The following is a 19,609-nucleotide window of genomic DNA, read 5'->3' as shown; positions in this document are numbered from 1 at the left end:
TAAAAAGCAATGGGTGTCTAAAAAAATGACAGATATGATTCAGTTTATGTCTCAACGTTATTAAATTGTAAGTATAATTGTTTGGCATAAAACCTATTTTCAAATAACTAGTTAGATGTAAATTGTGGATTTCTTTAATTTGCAAAATGGAGCTTCTTAACCATTTCTGCATCTACTCTCCTGTCTGTGGTTGAATGGTAGATCAAGTTGACAGATTTCTTGTAACCATGTGATTTGAATCGCTTCAGCCCACTAAAACTGAATTATGAAATTTATGTAAAACAACCAGGTTGGCAATTCTGACAGAGTGTGCAACTTTCTTCAATCAAGTAGACAGAAATTGAGCAATTTATTTGCCATGTCAGCTAAAATTGAATGTTTTACTACAACCACAACTCTCAACAAACAAAGTCTTCACATACAGATGCATCCATGGCAACAAGCTTATGACTTCCTACTGACACAAAACCTGTTTGCTGAACTAACAAATCAGTAACTAGCGAGTTGCCGTACTACTTCTGTGTTTAATGTACTTAACATTTACTTAAACAACAGAAAGACATGAACTGGAACAGAAGTTCACATGGAGAACCACAGTTCATCAAGTTTAACGTCTGCTGAAATTAATCCAAGAGTGTATTTGAAAGGTTTTCACAGGCACTCCCATTAACACTCTTCACCCACTGTGTCGGGTAAAAACACAAGGACAAAGAGGTCATTAAACCTTTGTGTTTCTAGTTTAGTCTACTGCTCGTAACTCAGAGCTAATCTACAAGTTTTTCTCCTCCTGTCTTGTTCAAATCAAGCCGTGGTATAATCAGAGGCGCTGCTGTGGTTCAGCTTTAGCGTCTGCCAGTGAGAGGTTAACTCGAGTTCATGGAGCTTGCTTCATGTCACAAGTATCACATTCCAGTCGCACACAAACTCAGGCAACGCTTCCACGCTTATTTACAGTACAAACAAACCCCGACCACTTAACTCTGAAAAACAAATGATTCAAAGACACTTGATCTCTACATAAGGTGGCAAAAAGAGAGCAGAAAGGGAAGTAAAGCAGCAGAAAGACTCGGTTTAAATTCAGACCTACTGTAAAGTTGGGGCTGGCAGCGTTCCCACATGCTCCCGATACACTCTCTCCAAGTACAACTTCCTCCTCCCCTCACGCTCTGAGCCCTCCCCTTCCGCCCAAAGCAAAACCCTCATGACTTCCTGTTTACCTCTGACCCTTCGTTATCCCCCGCCTCCGCCCTCATCTGGCAGGTTTCCAGACAGACAGGACGATCAGGCCAGATAAAACCGACAGACTGCTTCAGAGAGCGAGAGAGAGAAAGAGAGAGAGACAGACTAAGAGGGAGGGATCTGGGGATGTAGGGGGAGGTGAGCAGAGAGAAAGTGTGTGAATACGTCAGCTCACCACCATGTGGCCACAGAAACAGCAGATTTCCCAGGAGTGTGAGTGTGCAGAATGTTCCTGTGCTGGTGTGCAGCCCATGAGGGTGTTCGGGTGAGAGCCAGGGTTGATGCTTAGTGTCAAGTTTCAGGGCTGATTATGGCATTACCCTCCCAGTCTGGTTTGCTGGTGTGTCAGGACTTGCAGAAGCTTCCAGCATATTAAAAAAGAAAAAAAGCAACCCTGCCACATATCAAAATTAGTTCAAAGAAATAAACTCCCAACCTTCCCAAGCATGGTGTTATTTTTATTTTTAATTTTACTGGTCAACACAAAAAAAGGAGAGGGGAAAGCAACTAATACCCAGTCAAATAAATCTAAGGAAGCGATGCAGACAGGCAGTGATGAGGCACCTGCTCACTGTCACTGCCAGGGGGCCTCTAGTGGCTACAGCAGCCCAGGCCATCAGTATCCATCAGTGTCCACCAGTCGCCACTTCCATCTCTTTTCTATTTTGCTCAGCACAGCAGCCGCTGGCATTCTTACATTTGAAGCCTTTGCTGTGATGAAAAGTACTAACCGTACAACCCAGCAGCAGTGCAAGAAAAAAAAACAATAGAGCTCTTTGTTAAAGCAACAGTGACTGTAACACACATCAATGTGTGAAACAATGGAGATCGGCAGAAGAACAAAAGGTCTTAAGGCTAAAATGACATCAAATGGACGACACCTTACTCAACAAGGAGACAACAGCGACGTTTCAGTAACTAGGTTTCAGTTCAGGAGCTGCTTTTATCCACAATGATCACAGCTGCTCTTAATGCAATACACAGTTAACTGAAATATCACTGAAAAGCTAAAGTCAGTAACTGAATTAAAAAATATGACCGATATTTTTACAGGTTAATAAGACTAAAGAGTGACATGTTTAAAGCATTTATTTTAATTTCCAAATGAAATTCAAAATCTACTTTTACCTGAAAAGACGACTTTGGAACAACGGTCCAGTTTCTAATGTCAGATCTGGTTCAGTACTGGCTTAGCACAAAGAATGTAGCAGTTCTGCATATGTTCTGGATTGCAGTGCTGCTGTTGCTTGTATTCCTTTTTTCCTTCCACTCGACTTTCCATTAACATGCTGAAATACAGCATTCAATGAACAGCCAACTTATTTAGCAATGAGTTTCTGTGTTCACACAGCAATATACTAGATGGGTATAATGTGTGTAATTATACATTTGTATTTCAAATATATGTATGTTACTTAATTATCTTTGGTAATCTAATTTTCTAATCAACTGAATATTGGGCCTTGTTATCTGAAAGTCATTTCAAAATGAACAGAAGTAAATGGATAAAATACATCAATCTGTGTGGCAAATTTGTTTAGTTTAATTACTCTTATTAAAAATAAGGTTTTGATGATATTGTAGTGAATTAAGATGAGCCTCAGGTAGTTTGCATGTTTCCACCAAAGATCTTTACCATCAAGCGTAATCTGTTTGTATAATCAAGTGCAGTTTTTCTGCAAAAAAAGCAGATCCAGTTCATTTATGTAGTTATCTTATTCTGCTGAGATATTTAGGGTAAAGCCAAGTATTCCAACACCTCCACAAACTAAAAATACAAGCATGTAGCATTTTAGCAAGCGTACATGGACAGATGCAGTGATGTACTCAAAGCAACTCCTCCAGCATCAGTTCAAAGGTAGGCGTCTACCAATCTGTCCACACAAAAAAGATGAAGAAAAACTAAATAGTGCGAATGAAGAGCTGCCAGAGTCGCATGGGAATGCGGTTCAAGTGACTGGCGGTGCTGACAGAGCAGGTGTACCGTTTGCTGCTAGTTATGCCTCTGGTCTGTTACAGTTGATGGACAACAATGTTTCAAATATTTAAAGTAAAAATTCTTAACTTTTGATTTTGGGTTTGATTAATTGGTCATAACATGTTAATTTAACTTATTTTTAAAGATAGACTTTTGCTGTGAAGAACCAGTTTAAGATTTAAACTAGATTTACTGACTTGCAGTAATAAAAGATTTTGTTCTTTGAAGGCAGTGTGTCACATTAAGATCTTGTAAAGTAGAGCAGCAATTGGGGGCCAAGCAAGACACAGACAGCAGTGCTCTCAATGTTCAGGATTCTCTCAGAGTTGATTGGACAAGTAACAAGAAAAACTCCCATTTTAATGTTTTAAATGCACAGCTGATGTCCTAAAAATCACTAAAACCAGTTTCTATCTAGCCTTTGGGGCCAAGTTTAATTTGCACCCATATTTAGCTGAGACAATTCAGACACATGTTATACAACACATACATACATACTTTTAAAAATCACATAGCAAATTTGTTACGAACATTGAAAATGAAGATTGGGTTTTATTATCGAAATGGATCTTGTTTCTCCCTCAAAGCTAGAAGTAAATTGGTAGCAGCAACATTCCTGCCACTTCTGGATTATGGAGATGTTTTATGTATGAATGCTTTGACCAAATGCCTTCAATCAATTGAATACTGTGTATCACTGTGCTTTAAGGTTTGTGACCAGTAGCAGACGTCTTACACATCATTGTGAGTTGTAAGCAAAAGTTGAATGGCATCCTTTAAGCGTACGGAGAAACAATCACTTTATGATCCTGATTTATAAATCTCTACTCGGCTTGGCTCCAGTATACTTAAGCTCTCTCTTACAAAGATCTGTTATTTCCCATTCTTTATGCTCTAATAACATTTTTCTTTTGCATTTTCCACATGTTCGCACTGAAAAGGGGAAGCAAGCATTTAGTGTGATGGATCCTACAGCCTGGAATCAGCTCCAGTCTGAACTCAGGATGTCAGAACTGATTTCATTGGATTTATTTCTAGGGGTTCTTAAAAAGAGGCAATGAGATTCTATTAAACGGTGTCACTGCTTTTAAATCGTTTTCTACTGTTTTACACTTGTGCATATGTATCAATTAGTTTTATTTTGTAACCAGGTTGCTGTGTATTGCAGACTTTTGCCCAGGTTCCTCTTGAAAATGAGATCTAGATCTCAATGGCGTTTACCTGATTAAATAAAGGAAATAATAATAAAACATTACTGAACCAAAAAAAGGATCAGTTGTCCGACCATAAACCAAAAGCCTAATAGAGATGTCAGTCATTGTTCTGCAAGGCAACAGAAAAAAATTTAAGGTCTACGTCTTTCTTTCACCTTTTTTTTTGTTTTGCAACAAATTGTCACAGTATGACAAACCTGTGTAAAAATAGCATACATTTGTAATATGGTTTTGCAAAAAAAAAAAAAAATTAAAACAAAGATGCATAACATTATTTTTTTGTAATTTGAACCAATTATTTCTGAAATATTCCACTATATTGATCATAACAGGGATGATTTCCTGAAGCATTTATTCATTGTTAGATTGAATTTGATACATACATTTTTTTAAATCAAGTAATTTACTATTTATACAAAAGTTTTAACAGGTTGTGGTTTTTAGTCAGCTGCAATTTTTCATCATAAGATTCCTGCACTTCAAAATCATTTTAATGAGATACCAGAAAAAGCATAAGAATAAACAGAGTTTCTCTGTCTAGACAAAGCATAGAGTAATGCAGTATTACCTACTCCCTGCGCTCTTGTTGTGCATTTCCAGTTAGTTGGCTGAAAGTAGGATACTCAACTTTTCCTTCACAAGAAGGACAAATTTGCCTCTGTGGAAATATTAGAGAAAAGATGTGGAAAACTAAAGGACCATTTCTATGGTTTTGCTTTTAGTCTATTTTGCACAAATATAAAACAGCAGAACCTCTCAATGCCCACTCTGCTAGGACACTGGAATTAAAGGGACTATTTTAACAATTTTGGCAATTTCCCCAATACTGCAAGCCCCTTGCTGCAGAAATCCCACAGGGCAGCACATTCCTTCTGTGCGAGAGGAGGTGCTGCAGCCTCCTGTGTCCTGCAGTGGTTGCAGGCACACTCCAAGGCCTCCAGTCAGGAGATTTGCAATGTGCTGTCACAGCAGGAGGCATCAGCACCCACACAAGTCTGAACAGCAGCTATTTAATAATACACGCTTGTAACTGGACAGGGCATCCTCTACAGGTGGTCCTGCCTTACAGCTTGGGAACATTTTTTAAGAATCGTGACATAAGTGCGGGAAAACTTCACTTTAGGTGACAAAACATGCACTGTAATGTTTCACTAACACAGCAACACAAGTGTTGCATTAGGATCCGAGTCGACAACCCCCAGGGGTTAATGATGAGCTGACAGTAAAAACAAACTCTGTCACATTTAATTGCGTGTGAGTCAAACTCTCAAACTAATTAACAACACATATGGTTAATAAATACAATTGGTAAGGAATATTTTGTTGCTATATTAAAGTGTCAAATATTAAATTTAAAAAAGGTGTTAAAACAGAATTGCAATCATGACTGAAATTAGTATTTTTACGTCATTAAAAATTCAACTCATGCCAAATATTCTGAACACAATAAATGCATAATGTCATCTGTTTTTGTAATACAGAAAGTGGCACATTATTAGGTCTGTCAGGATACATTTCATTAGTGGATAAATTGTCCTAAAGATTCCTGTGATAAATGATAACGGTTTTGGGACAATTTTCAAGTAATATAGTGATAGTGGTACAATAATGCAAGTTCTCCTAAAAGACTAATAAACCTTAAGTACATAACACTCTGTGTTGTAACTGAAATATATTTTAAATATCCAAAACAAAACCCAGCAAATAAAAACAATATAAATGAAATAAAAACCACATACAACCAAAAGCATTAAAAATAAATTATGAGATATGTAGACCAGATTTCCCTTTCAAAAAATAATGAGAATAGAAATTATCAAGCTCATTTTTAATTTATTATCATGCAATTAACTGATTAATTGCTTATTGCAACAGGCTAACACGTTATCCCTATATTTTGTACTTAAAAGTGCACATCTTAGCATTTTGTTCATGATATTTAAAGAAAGACAAAGTTTATAGGAAAACAGGCTATGATTTTCAGATGAACATTCAGCTATGTATTTCATTCAAAGAATGTTGATACCAGATTGTTTAAAACAAGTAATTAAAACCCTAAAAATAAAAGAAAGTGATTGGTTTTTTTTACACTACATGACAAATCACAAGCAACCCTACAGTATATGAAATTTCAATATCAGCTTGTCTACCTATTTCACATGTGCAGAATTTGCAAAGACACCAGTCTTCCTGTCTGAGTTCCTGAAAAGACACACAACAGTGTCAGATTTGTGACTGACAGGACGTGAACATAAGTACCACAAACCAGGACCCGGCCCAGCAGAGTATCGCTTCACTGCTTCAGGCAAGCTTCAAGGCCCTAGCTGTTATCATGGGAGTCAAACTAATAACCAGCTACTACAGACTAACCTGTTATACTCAAATTAACTGTACAACACAGAAACCTGGGCCACTCAATCAGTGTTGAGCCTTGGTTGCTCATCACATCTGCAGCTGACCATTACAGTCACTGGAAACCCTAATTAGTCACATTCACTGCGGGGGAGAGGAGAGTGGGCCGCTTTCCCCTGATGCCCTGCCTGTTCAGCAAACACGCCATCAGAAGGCTCTTCACACATCAGTGCACTTGAATAGCACAGTCAGCCTGTAAGCATCAACACAGGCCTGGATGTTGACACAGACAGGGAGGAGGCTCTTGCATATGGCTGTGCTTCAAGGCCCTGTTTTAATCAAGGACCTCTGCAGATGAGTCAATGGGCAGTGAGGATGAGCGCCGGTAAAGGAAGACCATAAGTTTTGTTGTCACCTGCTGAGGAAGAGTCAGGGTACTCAAAACACCACTTGTGTTTTGGCTCAGGGCCACAGATCTGGTTTCAGAAGCAGCGGCACATGGCAGGTCTGCTGCCAGGAAACAGACCTTGTTTAGAGATCAAAAATTAGTCACTCAAGCAGGTCCTGCAACCTTGTAGTCACATACGTAATTACTACACAAAGAATGTAAGAGTAGAGAAAGTAAAAACGAACACATCTGTGCTCAAAAGTCTATATTTAAATACATCTAAGAGGGTGTGTTCAATTACAATAACATTGAATTTGTAATAAATTTTCAAAGTCAGTTCAAAAATGAAACTTCTACTGCACAGATTCACTACACATGCATACACACTCAAACATACACTCATAAGTATATTGCAAGTATGGCTGCAACTAACAACTTTTTTGTAATTGTTTGTTCTATTACAACTGGCACATTCTATAGGTTTTTTATTACCGATTTAATCCTTTTTTATACAATATTAGAAATTCATTAAAATATTTGAGTTTTGGGTGAAACATTACAGACAAACATGTTTTTATTGTTAATGTAGAATGTATTTTTTGCAGTTTTAGCATAAATACTCTTTTGAATATGTTGATTTTCAGCAAATTGCCTGTTAATCAGTTTGTATACTTCAGTTAAAAATTAATCAATTGCTAAATTAGTTGGTTATTTCAATAACTTAATGGTTTCCACCCATATTGCAAGTATATATATATCTATATATATATATATATATATATATATAGATATATATATATATATATATATTCCTTTATTTAATCAGGTAAACCTCGTTGAGATCTAGATCTCATTTTCAAAAGGGACCTGAGCAAAAAATTTGCAATACATAGCAAGTACTCATTTCTCGTAATTGTAATGATTATGGCTCACAGCCGATGAAAACCCAAAGTAGCATTTTTCAGAAAGTTTTTATATTACATAAGATTAATAAAATAAGAATTTTTAATGCATAAATGTTATAGCAATGTTATGTCCTACAAAATCATGGGAAAGGCTGCTGACATGATTGTCCAGAAGTACCAAGCATGCTTAATGGAAAGCTAAGTGGTAGAAAAAAAATGCACAAGCAACAGAAATAACAGGGAAAGAGCCTCCAAACACAAATATCCCAATGAAATGGGCAACAACTGTCACATTGTTCTAGCTAAGCCACTCATGAACCAGTAATATCATCAGAAGCACCTTGCCAGAGAAAAAGGACTCAACTGTCACTCAATGGCATGATCTATTGTCCTGCAAGTTTTAGATGCATCCCCACTCTAACACAGCTGAATAAAATGATTGCATTAACTCTTCAGCCATCAAGTTTAGCAAAGGCCTGATAAAGAGCCATTCATTTGATTCTAGTGTGTTGAGTGTACATTGCATCTAAAATCCGCAGGACGGTAGATCTCAAGTGCTAGGGTTGCAGACCCTGGTCTAAGATCGTCTTTAGATGAAGGAAAATGTTTCATAAGTAAATTAAGGTCCTGGAGTCTAAAGAACCAGTGGAGGGGCACAGAATCTAAGTTTCTTGAGGTTTATTGTGAACCTGCTGGTGTTGATTCACAATATTATCAAGTCCAAAGTCAGAGCAGCCAGAGTCTACAATGACATTTTAGAGAGCTTTATTCTTCCCTCTGCTGGCAAGCTTAATGGGGATGCTCACGCTGCTAAACATACTAATACCTGGTTTAAGCCCCATTATGGGAGTGCACAAGATGCGTCATAAATGCATCATACCCTCAAATCCATGAATCCGGCCTGCCTTATACAGGTCACGTGACACGAGGCCACTTGCCAAATCACGGGTGAAACACCTTGAGGTGTTTTGTGAAAGAGGCTATTGATACAGCAAGTCATGCAAAAAAAACACCGACCAAGTACGGAGTGTATACATTATAATGGATACTTTTCAGTATGCCCACATTTCTGTATCAAAGATCCACATTTTCACTGGTCTTAGGAATTATTCTCATTTGCTGAAATACTAAATTTGGGATTTTCATCAGAAGTAAACTATAATGTACAGAAATAAATCTTTAAAATTAGGGATATAATCGACCAATATTTATTTTATTATTGATGTAATTTTTTTTTCTTAAGGGGGAGCAGTATTTGTTTGATCATGTGACAATGACAGTGCTGCAGCACAGGATTGTGGGGAGTTTAACTGAAGCAGAGAAGGCATGCTTAAGTCAGCAATGTGGTCATTTGTTTTAGTATGTTGAAAGCGTCAGGAAATATATATATATACTATTTGCATAATATCGGATTTTTTCGACTTTCTGATTTGAATTAGTGACTCGGCTTAACCTTCCGATGGTTAATTTTTCTTTTTATTGTTTCAATACAAGAACTAAAACAAGTTATTAAAACAGGACCACATGTTGCAGTTTAGGTGTCCTATTGGCATTTGTACAGGAACATGAAATGCCTGCCGCATGTGCTGCTGGTCATGTGTCACTCTGGGGCTGGGAAGCTGCATGGATGCTGCTAAGTTACCAGCCAACTGAGGTCCAAGAACCGCCTGAAGCCTGTTACAGCCGGCTAATGCATTCTCTCCACCTCCCCCTCCACTTGTGTTCTCTCTCTCTCTCTGTCTCTCGCTCTCTCTCATGCTCTTCCTCCCCATCTCTTTCCCATCCGTTCTTTCCTAAGCTCTCTCCTTTTTCCATGAGCTGCTGCCCTCTCCATCTCCAAACCTTCCCCCTCCCCCGCGTCTCTCAAGTGCTAACCACTCTCCTACAGCAAGCTCTTTCCCTACTGCTTGCACTCACATGCACACGCACTCGCAGAAACTGTGACAGCAACCACAACAGCGTGCAACCACCCCCACACTCCAGCAAGGCTGTGTGCAAGTGCCTCTGGCTTGCCCTGACCCACATCTTGATATAGCCCTAAGTATGCTTACAGCTAAGTCCTGAAGACACTCCTGCCACTCTTAGCCTAATCAGGCCTGACCTGCTGTCGGCGCACAGGGCAGATAGACAGGCCAGGCTAGACTGACCATTATCATGTTGAAAGCCTTTCAAACTGCTGTAGGAACCGCCTAATATCCACCTTCCCCCACTGCACCACTGATTGCAGGTTTCCAAGCAGAGAGGCACACGTTCTACCTCAGATAGTTAAACATTACACAAATGACTGGTATCTGTGCCATGAAACACAATATTTAAAAAAAAAATTATCTTAAGCCAATACATCTGCTATGTTAATTAACTGTACATACATGTAAGTTGAGGAAATAGGTTAAAGGGCAGTAAAAATATGTTTGGGCCAGTTGGTGATAATCCAGATGTCAACCTCTGCAGTGTTCGGTCAGCCTAAGGGTTTAATATCCTCTTACAGTCATTGAAAGTACCAGAAAGACAAGAGAACTGCCATGCTCCCCAACCTGTTGCTACAAATTGCTGGTCAGCTGGCTGAAAGAAAGCTTCAATACTTTTCCCTAAGTAAAACCACAAATATGGCTCCTTGAAAATGTAGGATTTCTGCAGTTTACTTTTTTGTTAGCCTGCTTACTACTATCCAAGCAATTCTCTGTTTAACCACTTTTCTTCTCCAGGCAAGTCCACTAATCTTGTTACTTCTTTCTTCCTACAGAAAGTACTAGAGCCGAAATGATTCCTCCAGTGATTTGAGTTCCTCGATTATTAAAATTCCTTGAGGAAAATTTATCTGCCTCGAAGCGTCGTCAAGTTATGTTTTATTATTTAGCGCACCGTGTTCCGGCCGGGTTATTACTTACGTTACCCAGCAATCTCACTTCCGCCTGAGTTGTTGACGAAAGCTAAGTGTTAGCAGCATAACGTCCAGTTTTCAAGTTCGGCTTGGGAAGATTTTATTGATTGATGATAATGTCCAGGTTTTTGTCACAAACCGGAAAATGTATTTTATATCATCCCGGTCTCAACAAATGGGTGGTGGGGCTCATTGTGGCGGCATGTAGCTGGTAGATGTTTCTGTGTGTGACGAATAAAGGTGTCAAATCCCGTCGCTAATGTGGACACAAAAGCTATAAATGTTTGGGCAAGGTCAGAGTTAATCTGTTAAACTCACTGAAGATGAATACATAAACCAAAAGCTGGAGTATAGACATTTTTTATAAGCATATTTGTGAGCCTGCCTGTTTATTATTAAATCGAATATAATTTCAGATTTTTGTATAACTTTTCTTCAGGTTAACCTGGAAAGTGAGTCAGGTTAATTTTCTAACCTACAGAAAAGTTATTGTTAGCTCAAATGTGAAAAATTGGACTGACATTGATATGCGATAGTAATACTGCTGTTATGTTAGATTTACCAATGTTTTATTTTATATTTTTTTATCTGATTACTCAATTAATCACAAGGATAATCAATAGATTACTCGATTACTAAAATATTCGCTTACAACAGCCCTAAAAAGTACTCTTGGGCCATTGTTATGTTTTTTTTTCATCCTTTATGTCTTCTTTTAGCTGCTAACTCTGAGTGGGCTTCTGCTGAAGATTACTTCCTGTCAAAACAGAATTGTTACTTTTGACTTTTGCCACTTGGTTGATTAGGAGGACTGCTGCCTAAACAGTGGCTAAGCGTAAATGAATTGGTTTTGTTACACTGATAACTTTTAATAAATTTGACATGCGTATCGAGCAGCTGCCTGCAGGCCAATTTGCTGAGCAGATCACCTGACAAACTAGTTAATATCTTCTTGCTATGCTATATTTCTCTAAAAGAAAAAAAACTATAACGGACAATACTGTCAACAAAAACCATGAACACAACAACTAAAAATTCCAGAAAATTTTGACTTGTGCTGAAATATGCGTATCAAAATCAAAATAAATGTGTCATGTTCTGTTACATACATTATGTTGGCAGCAATAAGACTAAGTGTTGCTTTGATGTTTAAAATAAAAGATAAGATTGTTACACATTTTTGTTTTAAATTTGTGGAAATACTTTGAACCCATGGTATTTCATTATAGGTTATCAAAACTTTATCTCATACCTGGCCATATCTAGCCAGAGAGAACTACATAACGGCTACGGACAGATCCATAAAAACAAATTTAAAATATTACCTTCTCCTCTTTGCATTCGATAGCTGTTGATTTCCTGTTTTCGTGCCCTTTCTTCTGACTGGAATCAAACCAAGAACAGCTGGATTCGTCCTGCTGCCTGAAAGCGTCCTCCAGCTGGGGGAGCAGATCAGGCAGGAGGTCAGGAGGATCCAGGGCTTCCAAGTCTCCATCCTGTGCCTCTGATGGCATAATATTGTCTCCAAAAGCTTGGTACCCATTAGTGTTAATAACCCCGCAGCTGATCTGCTGCTCAGAGGGTAGGTGGTTTGTCATGCTTGGATAGCAACTCACTGACTCGCCGAACAGCTCTGATGATTTGCAGACTGCCTGGGTTTCTCCAGAACAGTGTAAGGCTCTGAAGGGACACTCGTCTGCCTGGCTAACCGTTGTTCCAGAGTGCAGCTGACTCACGTGTGCTGTGGACTGGAACTGGCATGCTGTCCCAGGCAGCCTAGGCACTGTAGTAGTAATTGGTGTAGTAGTGATGGGCCTACATGAAGACTGCTGACTGAGACTGGGTATTTCTGGCTCTCCAGGGTAGGCAGGGAACTCTGCCGCTTGGTAAGCATGAGCTGAATTGACAGAGCATGCAGGCAAGGAGTGTACTGCAGATGATGGATGTATGGGGAATGAAAGGTGAGAGTCCTCGAGTCCTGATCCGGAGAAGGTCGGACCTCCCCTGACCAACTGGTAGCTCCCCTGCTGCTGACGTGCTTGCAAGCAGGCCCCACTCAAAGAGGCATTCTGACGTTCCAAAAAAGGTTTACCTGGAAGACTCCTGGAATGAAACTGGGATTCTCTTACAGGTAGTTGATGCTGAGAATGGTGTATCTGCTGCTGGCTGCTGGACTGACCTCCCTGGAGAAAGGAGAATGTGGGATGCTGCTGTTGCTGCAGGCAAACACTCGCTGTGGTAATCTGTTGATGCTGGTTTAGCAGCTGTTGCTGATGACTGTGCTGTCGTTGGAGCTGTTGACGCATTCTCTGTTGCTGCTCAGCTTGATGACCAGAACGGTGCTGCTGCTGAGTATGTTGTCTGCCATGAAGTTGCTGGTTGTGCAGTTGCTGATGACAAAGTTGTTGTTGCTGCTGCTGCTGTTGAGATACATGGTGAAACATGTTCCCATTTTGGTCTTGGTTGCCCCACATTGGGCTTCCAGTACTGCAGTACAGCCCGTTGGGTTGAGGTACTTGGCTAATGGTGGCACTGTGGTACTGGCCATGTTGCTCAGGACCCACGTCACAACCTGTGTTTCGAGAACCAGAAAATACCTGCCCCAGGGGATTCTCTGCCTTAACGCCAGTATAATGAACCATCGGCTGGTTGTAACTGGGCACAGCTTGTTGGGAAGAGACTGGTGGCATCATTTCTTGATGCTTCCCTGGGCCAAGTACCTCCACTTGAAGGGGTTCAAAACCAGCACTGAGATTGAGCTCATCCACAAGCGACGGTGCTGAATGGAAACCATCTTCATCTAGCCCATCCAAACCCCCGACAAAGAGGTTGGGATCGTCAAAAAAGTCCATGACTGAAATCAGAGGGCACCTCTGGATCCAAGATGGTCCCAGTGAGTCAGTCTTCACAGTTAGAGCATCTCCATTATGTGGTGTTCCTGTCAAAAAGACAAAAAATAATATTTAAAAGAAGCAATTTCTTTTTGATAAATATTTATTGAAAATGATGGTTCACGTCAATAATCCATCAGCACTTCTTTTCATATGTGGAGCAAAGCAGCTGGTGTAAACCATTCACCAGCAGGTGCCTCTTCCTGTACCCCCACCCCTTTCACAAAAACACACACCAATATGCACACACAAACACACGCACTCACGTCAACCCCCCACCTATGAAAGGCTTGAAGCTGCCTGCTCTGCTACTGCAGAATGTGTGGGAGGTGCAGACAGCTGATAGAATTTCAGCAGCAAAGGGCAGAGGCTGAAGAGGCCCTCTACGCACATGCATGCAAGTGCTCTGCAACCACAGACCAGCGGAAGATGACAGAAGCTTTCCCAGGTCAGTCATTACATGCTGACTTGCACTCTGAAGCCCAAACACAGACATATTCCCTTTAAATGTTTAACATGAAGCTTCAAGAATGGCTTTGTTTAAATATATTAAAAGTTTAAATCACATTAAACATAAACATAAAAAACTTTTAGTCATATTACAACAGCAACACAGAATTTATTTTTTTTAACCAATAAAAACCTAGAAAGTGTGAAATGCATTTGCATTCAGCGTTTTTCACGCAGTTGATCTGTAAAGGCCTCAGAGGTCTGTTAGAGAACAACAACAAACAGCATCATGGAGACCAAGGAACACACAGGAGAGATAGGTGGATGGAGCAAAAACAGGTCAACCACAGAGGATACAAATACACCCAGAGCTGCAGTGAAAACTTATACGTCAAAATATTGATTTGTTAGAATGGACCAGTCAAAGACCAGACCTAAGTCTAATAGAGAACATGTAGAAAACTTGAACATAGGTGTTCATAGGTGTAGATGATCTACTGACAATCAGATTTTGAGCCACTTTGCAAATAAAATAGGGAATAAAAATGTAAGTCTCTAGATGTGTGAAGCAGGTGGAAATATAAACAATACACTACAAAATTAGTGGTAGCTTTCTTGTAAAAATGACAGGCCTTTTTTGTACTTCATTGAAACAAGACATCTATGATGCACAGAAGGCATAAATCGCTAATGAAAGTAATCTTTTTGTTTGTTTTTGTGGAAGAGTAGGTCTGTTTACTAATGGTTTTCTTTGTACTATCAGTTACCAAACAGGTGGTGTGTCACCAGCTCAAAAGATAGATGCAAAAATGTTCAGTTCCAGTTAGAGGTTTACACTAATCCTGAACATGAATGTCAATAATTTTAGCTTTTATTGATTTACTTTAACCGTTCTTTTTACAGGGTTAAACAATGCATTGTTATTTTAAAAAAAAAAACAAACAAAAACAACCCTACATACATATCCACAAATTTTGAGATACATTCCTTAACAGATTTTAAAGAAACCATATGCTTTTCGGGCTGAAAATTTGACCTCTAATAACAGTAATGGTAGACATTATTTAAACTGGGTTGTGGATTAAGCATAGACAACAATTTGTCAACAGAATTAAGGTGTGGAACATTTCAGAAGCTCTTTATCCATTTTAGAAGGAGTGTCAGTGTGTTCGGGATCATCATCCTGTTGGAACTCCTAACTCCAAGAAGAATTTGGAGGTATTCCTTCTAATTTTTTCATTCATGTTTTGCAATGCACGTGTAGCGCCACTGGTTGCAGAACAAAGCCTCACCAAGCTGGTGCCACCGACAAGCTTTACAGTTAGTTCAGTGTGGTTAGGTTTGAAAATCTCACCTCGGGTCCTCCAAGCACACTTCTTGTTATTGTGGCTAAACATCTAAATCTTTGCCTTGTCTTAACTGTAAAACTTAATACAGAACGCATTTAGTACAAACTTGTGAAGTGTTTGTTTTGGAGCAGGCAAGTCGTTCAAGGTCAACACCCTTTCTGTCCACGTTGATGTACAACTCACTTTCATGTAGACACCAACACCAGCGCTTAACCAGTTTATAATGGGCTTCAATCCTTGCTAGTTACTGGCTTAGTCTTCAATATTCTGATCATTATTATTGTTTTATCCAAGAGGGACATTTTGGGTTAGATGGGGCATTTTGGGTTAGATGGATAAATTTGGATATAACGGGTTGTTCAACAAAAAAATTACTTCAACCAAACTTGCATTGTTCACCAATATAGTTTGCAGACTATGCTTCAAAGCTAGGTGTGTGCCAGGAAACCTATCAATTTAGTTGAAAATTTACCATAAGTATTCGGCCAAGATTATGCCAAAAACATAATAATAATGACAAAATGAATGTAAATGGGGTGCAAGGAAGCTTAAAGAAATATTATTGAGTGTCATGTATAAATTCAATTCCATTTGAACCAAAGAGAAAAAAAAAATCCACAAAAAAACGTATGAGCACACTTAAGTAACTTTCTTCTGGAAATCACTAAAGTTATGTGTTTTAGAAAAAGAGCAGTATAAATTCAAAATTAAAGTCCAATATCAATGATAATTAATTTCTATAATGACTATATGTAAAACCTTTGAATGAAACTATACATAAACATTTTAAAATGTATAGTTATCTAGCTGTAAAATCAGATTAAAAAAACATCACAGATATCTCAGGCTGAGTCTTTTTCTTACTATGCTAGACACTGTCAACAGTTTTATCCTTTTTGTATTATGTATTTCTATATTTCAAAGCATGGATGGAAAGAGATTAGGGATCAAAGGATTAAGGAGATGTAGTCTGCTTTCTAAAGAAGATAAAGAACAAACTTAGTCGGATATTGGTTGGATAAATGTCACAGTCCTGTGACGCTGAAGCACTTAAAGATTTCCTCTGAAATATAAGAGCAAAGTACCACATTGCTTTTGTAAATTAACACTTACTAAAAAGCAAATATTTCACTGAAGAAAATATGTTTCTCCTTCAGTATAAATTTGAACTACAGTGTTAAATAGAGAATAGATATAAATCTGGATTGACGTGTCAAAAGGTTGAAATAAAATCAGAATTTTAAAAGAAAACTGCAATCAGTCTTTGAAATATCACAGGATAATTAATCAGAACTCAATTTGACCTACTGCTAGAGAGCATGCCCCTGACTAGATTAATGGAAAGTAGTTCTTGCCTTCTAGGAAGTTTGTTTTCTGTTCAAATAAATAAAAAAAACTGCAAATCTCTAATTTGTTCAGTCAGTAGCTCATCATATACAAAGCATTTTTCATTTATTAAAAAAAATAAACATCCCCAAAATGTAAAAATTTTATTAATTTGCATGGTCAACATTAACCTTAACTTTATCTTTGTTAGAGAAATGTACTTTAGGTCTAGTGGTCCACTCAGATTTTTTTAAAAACATTTTAGATCTGAGTAGAAACCAAATATACATTTAGGGACATGAGTAAGTCTTAAAATAAATATGTTTCCTTTCAAAGCAGAGTGTCACACAAACAGGCTCAACGTCACATTCACCTTCGACTACAGACTGGCAGCAAACATGAAGTCATGTTTGGTTTTGGCAGTACTTCAGATTTTATTTTCACACAACTTTCATCTTGCAAAGCAACAAAGCAACAATCCAAGTATGTTTGTGATCAGAGTAACAATAAGAATGAAATGCTAAGTCCCCCGTAACATTTTGATAAGGTTTTATGATTTGTCTCGAGCTGTTCACTTTCAAAAACAGCAGACACAAGCTAGCCACTGCCTCAGTGTTTTGCCATCTGTGAGTAGCTTAAAGGTTAATTTTCTTTTGCTAATGTACTTAAATAATGATGGGAAAAAAGATTAATGTGCATTGATCATTTGTGATGACACTTCTGGGTTTGTCCCAAAACAACAATCAATAGAGATTCAATATGTGTGCCCTTTTGACCGCAACCCTAAAGAAGTTAATTAGCACTAGCAAAATAGATTATCCCACATTGGAAAGTATTTCCAGATAATTTTTTTAAAATATATTTTGGTCAGTCTTTCAAGCATCATCAATGACATTCTAATAAAAAAGTCCATGAGGGAGAGAAAACAGCTTAAGATGGATTTATCAAACAATATCTAGTATGAAGATTTGCCCAATCTCATACACTTGTTAAGATTCAATTTGATCAAAAAGACACAGATAAAGAGAGAAATAAGGAAAAAATGCAAATATGAAAAAGGCACAGCACCGTGCAAAAGTATTCATACTTCTTGACCTTTTTATCATTTTGGCATGTACTGTGAACCATTACGATTATAGAGTTCTATAATAAAGCAGTCAATAGTGGACAATTGCCATAATAAAGGAACGCTATGCTTTACTCTGAAGACCATCAACTAAATTTAGTGAAACCAGCTGTCTTGAGTAGTTATGTAATTAGTAGAACAGACTCCACCTGTGTGTAATTTACTTTCTGTACAAATGCAGCTGTTCAGTGAAGGCTTCATAAGCTTGTTAGATAACATTAGTGAACAAACAGCATCATGAAGGTCAAGAAACAAAGCAGACATCTCAGGGATAAAGTTTGGGAGGATTTCTAAATTTTTAAGAGCATTTTTTGATGTGGCAGGACTGCCAGGCTGTCAAAAATCCAGCCTGCAGTTTGAAAACATGTGGAAGAAGGTCAGACAGAAATTGACCTTTTTGTTTATATGCCCAATGTCATGACTGGTGGAAAACTAATGCTGCACGTCACCGCAAAACCGTGTCTGCCACAGGAGCTTCAATGATTTCTCAAACATGAATGAAGAATCAAAGCAACAATCCAAGTATGTTTTTCATGAGGTAACAACATTTTAACATGAGATGGAGCTCAAAAATGTGGATTTTATATAATTATCCCATTTTTAACCAGGGATGCACATCAAACCAAATGTTTTGTGAACCAAATTACTGTTCACAGTACATTTACATAAGAACTGCCAAATATTGCCAGGTCTGCAATAAATGTTAGCTAAATCTTTAAAGAGAATGCATTCAAGCTCTTTATTGCTGATGTATGAGGCTTCTCATTTAAAGCAGCATATGTTTTAAAAGGTGAAGTGGTGGTGAGGTTATAAAGTCATTAAAGTACAAGTAGTAAGTTTCAATGTCAAAACAGCAGATTTCAGCCAGAATCAACTTTTCAGTAAAATCTTGTTGAAATGGCAATTATAAGTTGAAATTAGAATTTATTTTACAAGAACTGGAAAAACTGATTATCTGGAGTTCAGCATTCGCTATGAAACCAAATCGGAAAGAAACTTTAGTTAGCACAACATTCACCAATATTATCAAATATGCCATTAGTATCATTGTGCCCTAGTTCGAATCAAACCATATTTATGTGGTAAGGCTCAGTCAGACTGTGGGGCAAGATTCAAATTGTTTCTGTCAATTTATTTTAACTGAGTTTGAGCCATTTTGAGAGAAGATAATGGGCAAAAAAATCTATTTTTATATGTTCAAAGCCAGGAGACAAACCTCAAAAGACCTGCAGTAGTTAAAGTTAGTCCTACAAAGAAGTGGTGTGTGGTTCTAGTCTGACAAAAAAAAGGGGGGAAACCTTCAAATGGCATGAAAACTTTCGTAAGGTATAACTCTGATCAGTTGTCTTTGCTCCAGGAAGATTCTGGGAGGGTATTTTCCTAATTAATAATTACAAACAAAACAGCAAAATGAATAGGACAAACTATCATGGCATGTCACAAACTGTACCTAAAAGTGTTAATGTTTTCACTAAACCCAGCCAAACGAATAAAGGTAAATCTCTAGAAT

The 19,609-nt window shown here is 38.2% G+C and overlaps 1 protein-coding gene across 7 annotated transcripts in view; it reads right to left on the bottom strand.

Moving 5' to 3' along the window:
* Positions 1-19,609, bottom strand: part of chd9 (chromodomain helicase DNA binding protein 9) — a 96,327-nt gene that overhangs the window by 75,167 nt on the left and 1,551 nt on the right. For 5 of the 7 annotated variants that reach the window (XM_023332617.1, XM_023332615.1, XM_023332616.1 and 2 more), the window contains exon 2: positions 12,283-13,895. In XM_023332617.1, the coding sequence (XP_023188385.1) occupies positions 12,283-13,809 (1,527 nt within the window). In that variant the 5' untranslated portion in view covers positions 13,810-13,895. Of the gene's footprint in view, positions 1-1,083; positions 1,185-12,282; positions 13,896-19,609 lie in introns of those variants that run through there. The other 2 variants (XM_023332622.1, XM_023332623.1) reach the window with 2 other exon arrangements.

Source organism: Xiphophorus maculatus, chromosome 4, assembly GCF_002775205.1.
Source record: "Xiphophorus maculatus strain JP 163 A chromosome 4, X_maculatus-5.0-male, whole genome shotgun sequence".
NCBI classification, from domain to species: domain Eukaryota; kingdom Metazoa; phylum Chordata; class Actinopteri; order Cyprinodontiformes; family Poeciliidae; genus Xiphophorus; species Xiphophorus maculatus.
Note: the sequence above shows the minus strand (reverse complement) of the source record. Positions and strands in the feature narration are given on the sequence as shown.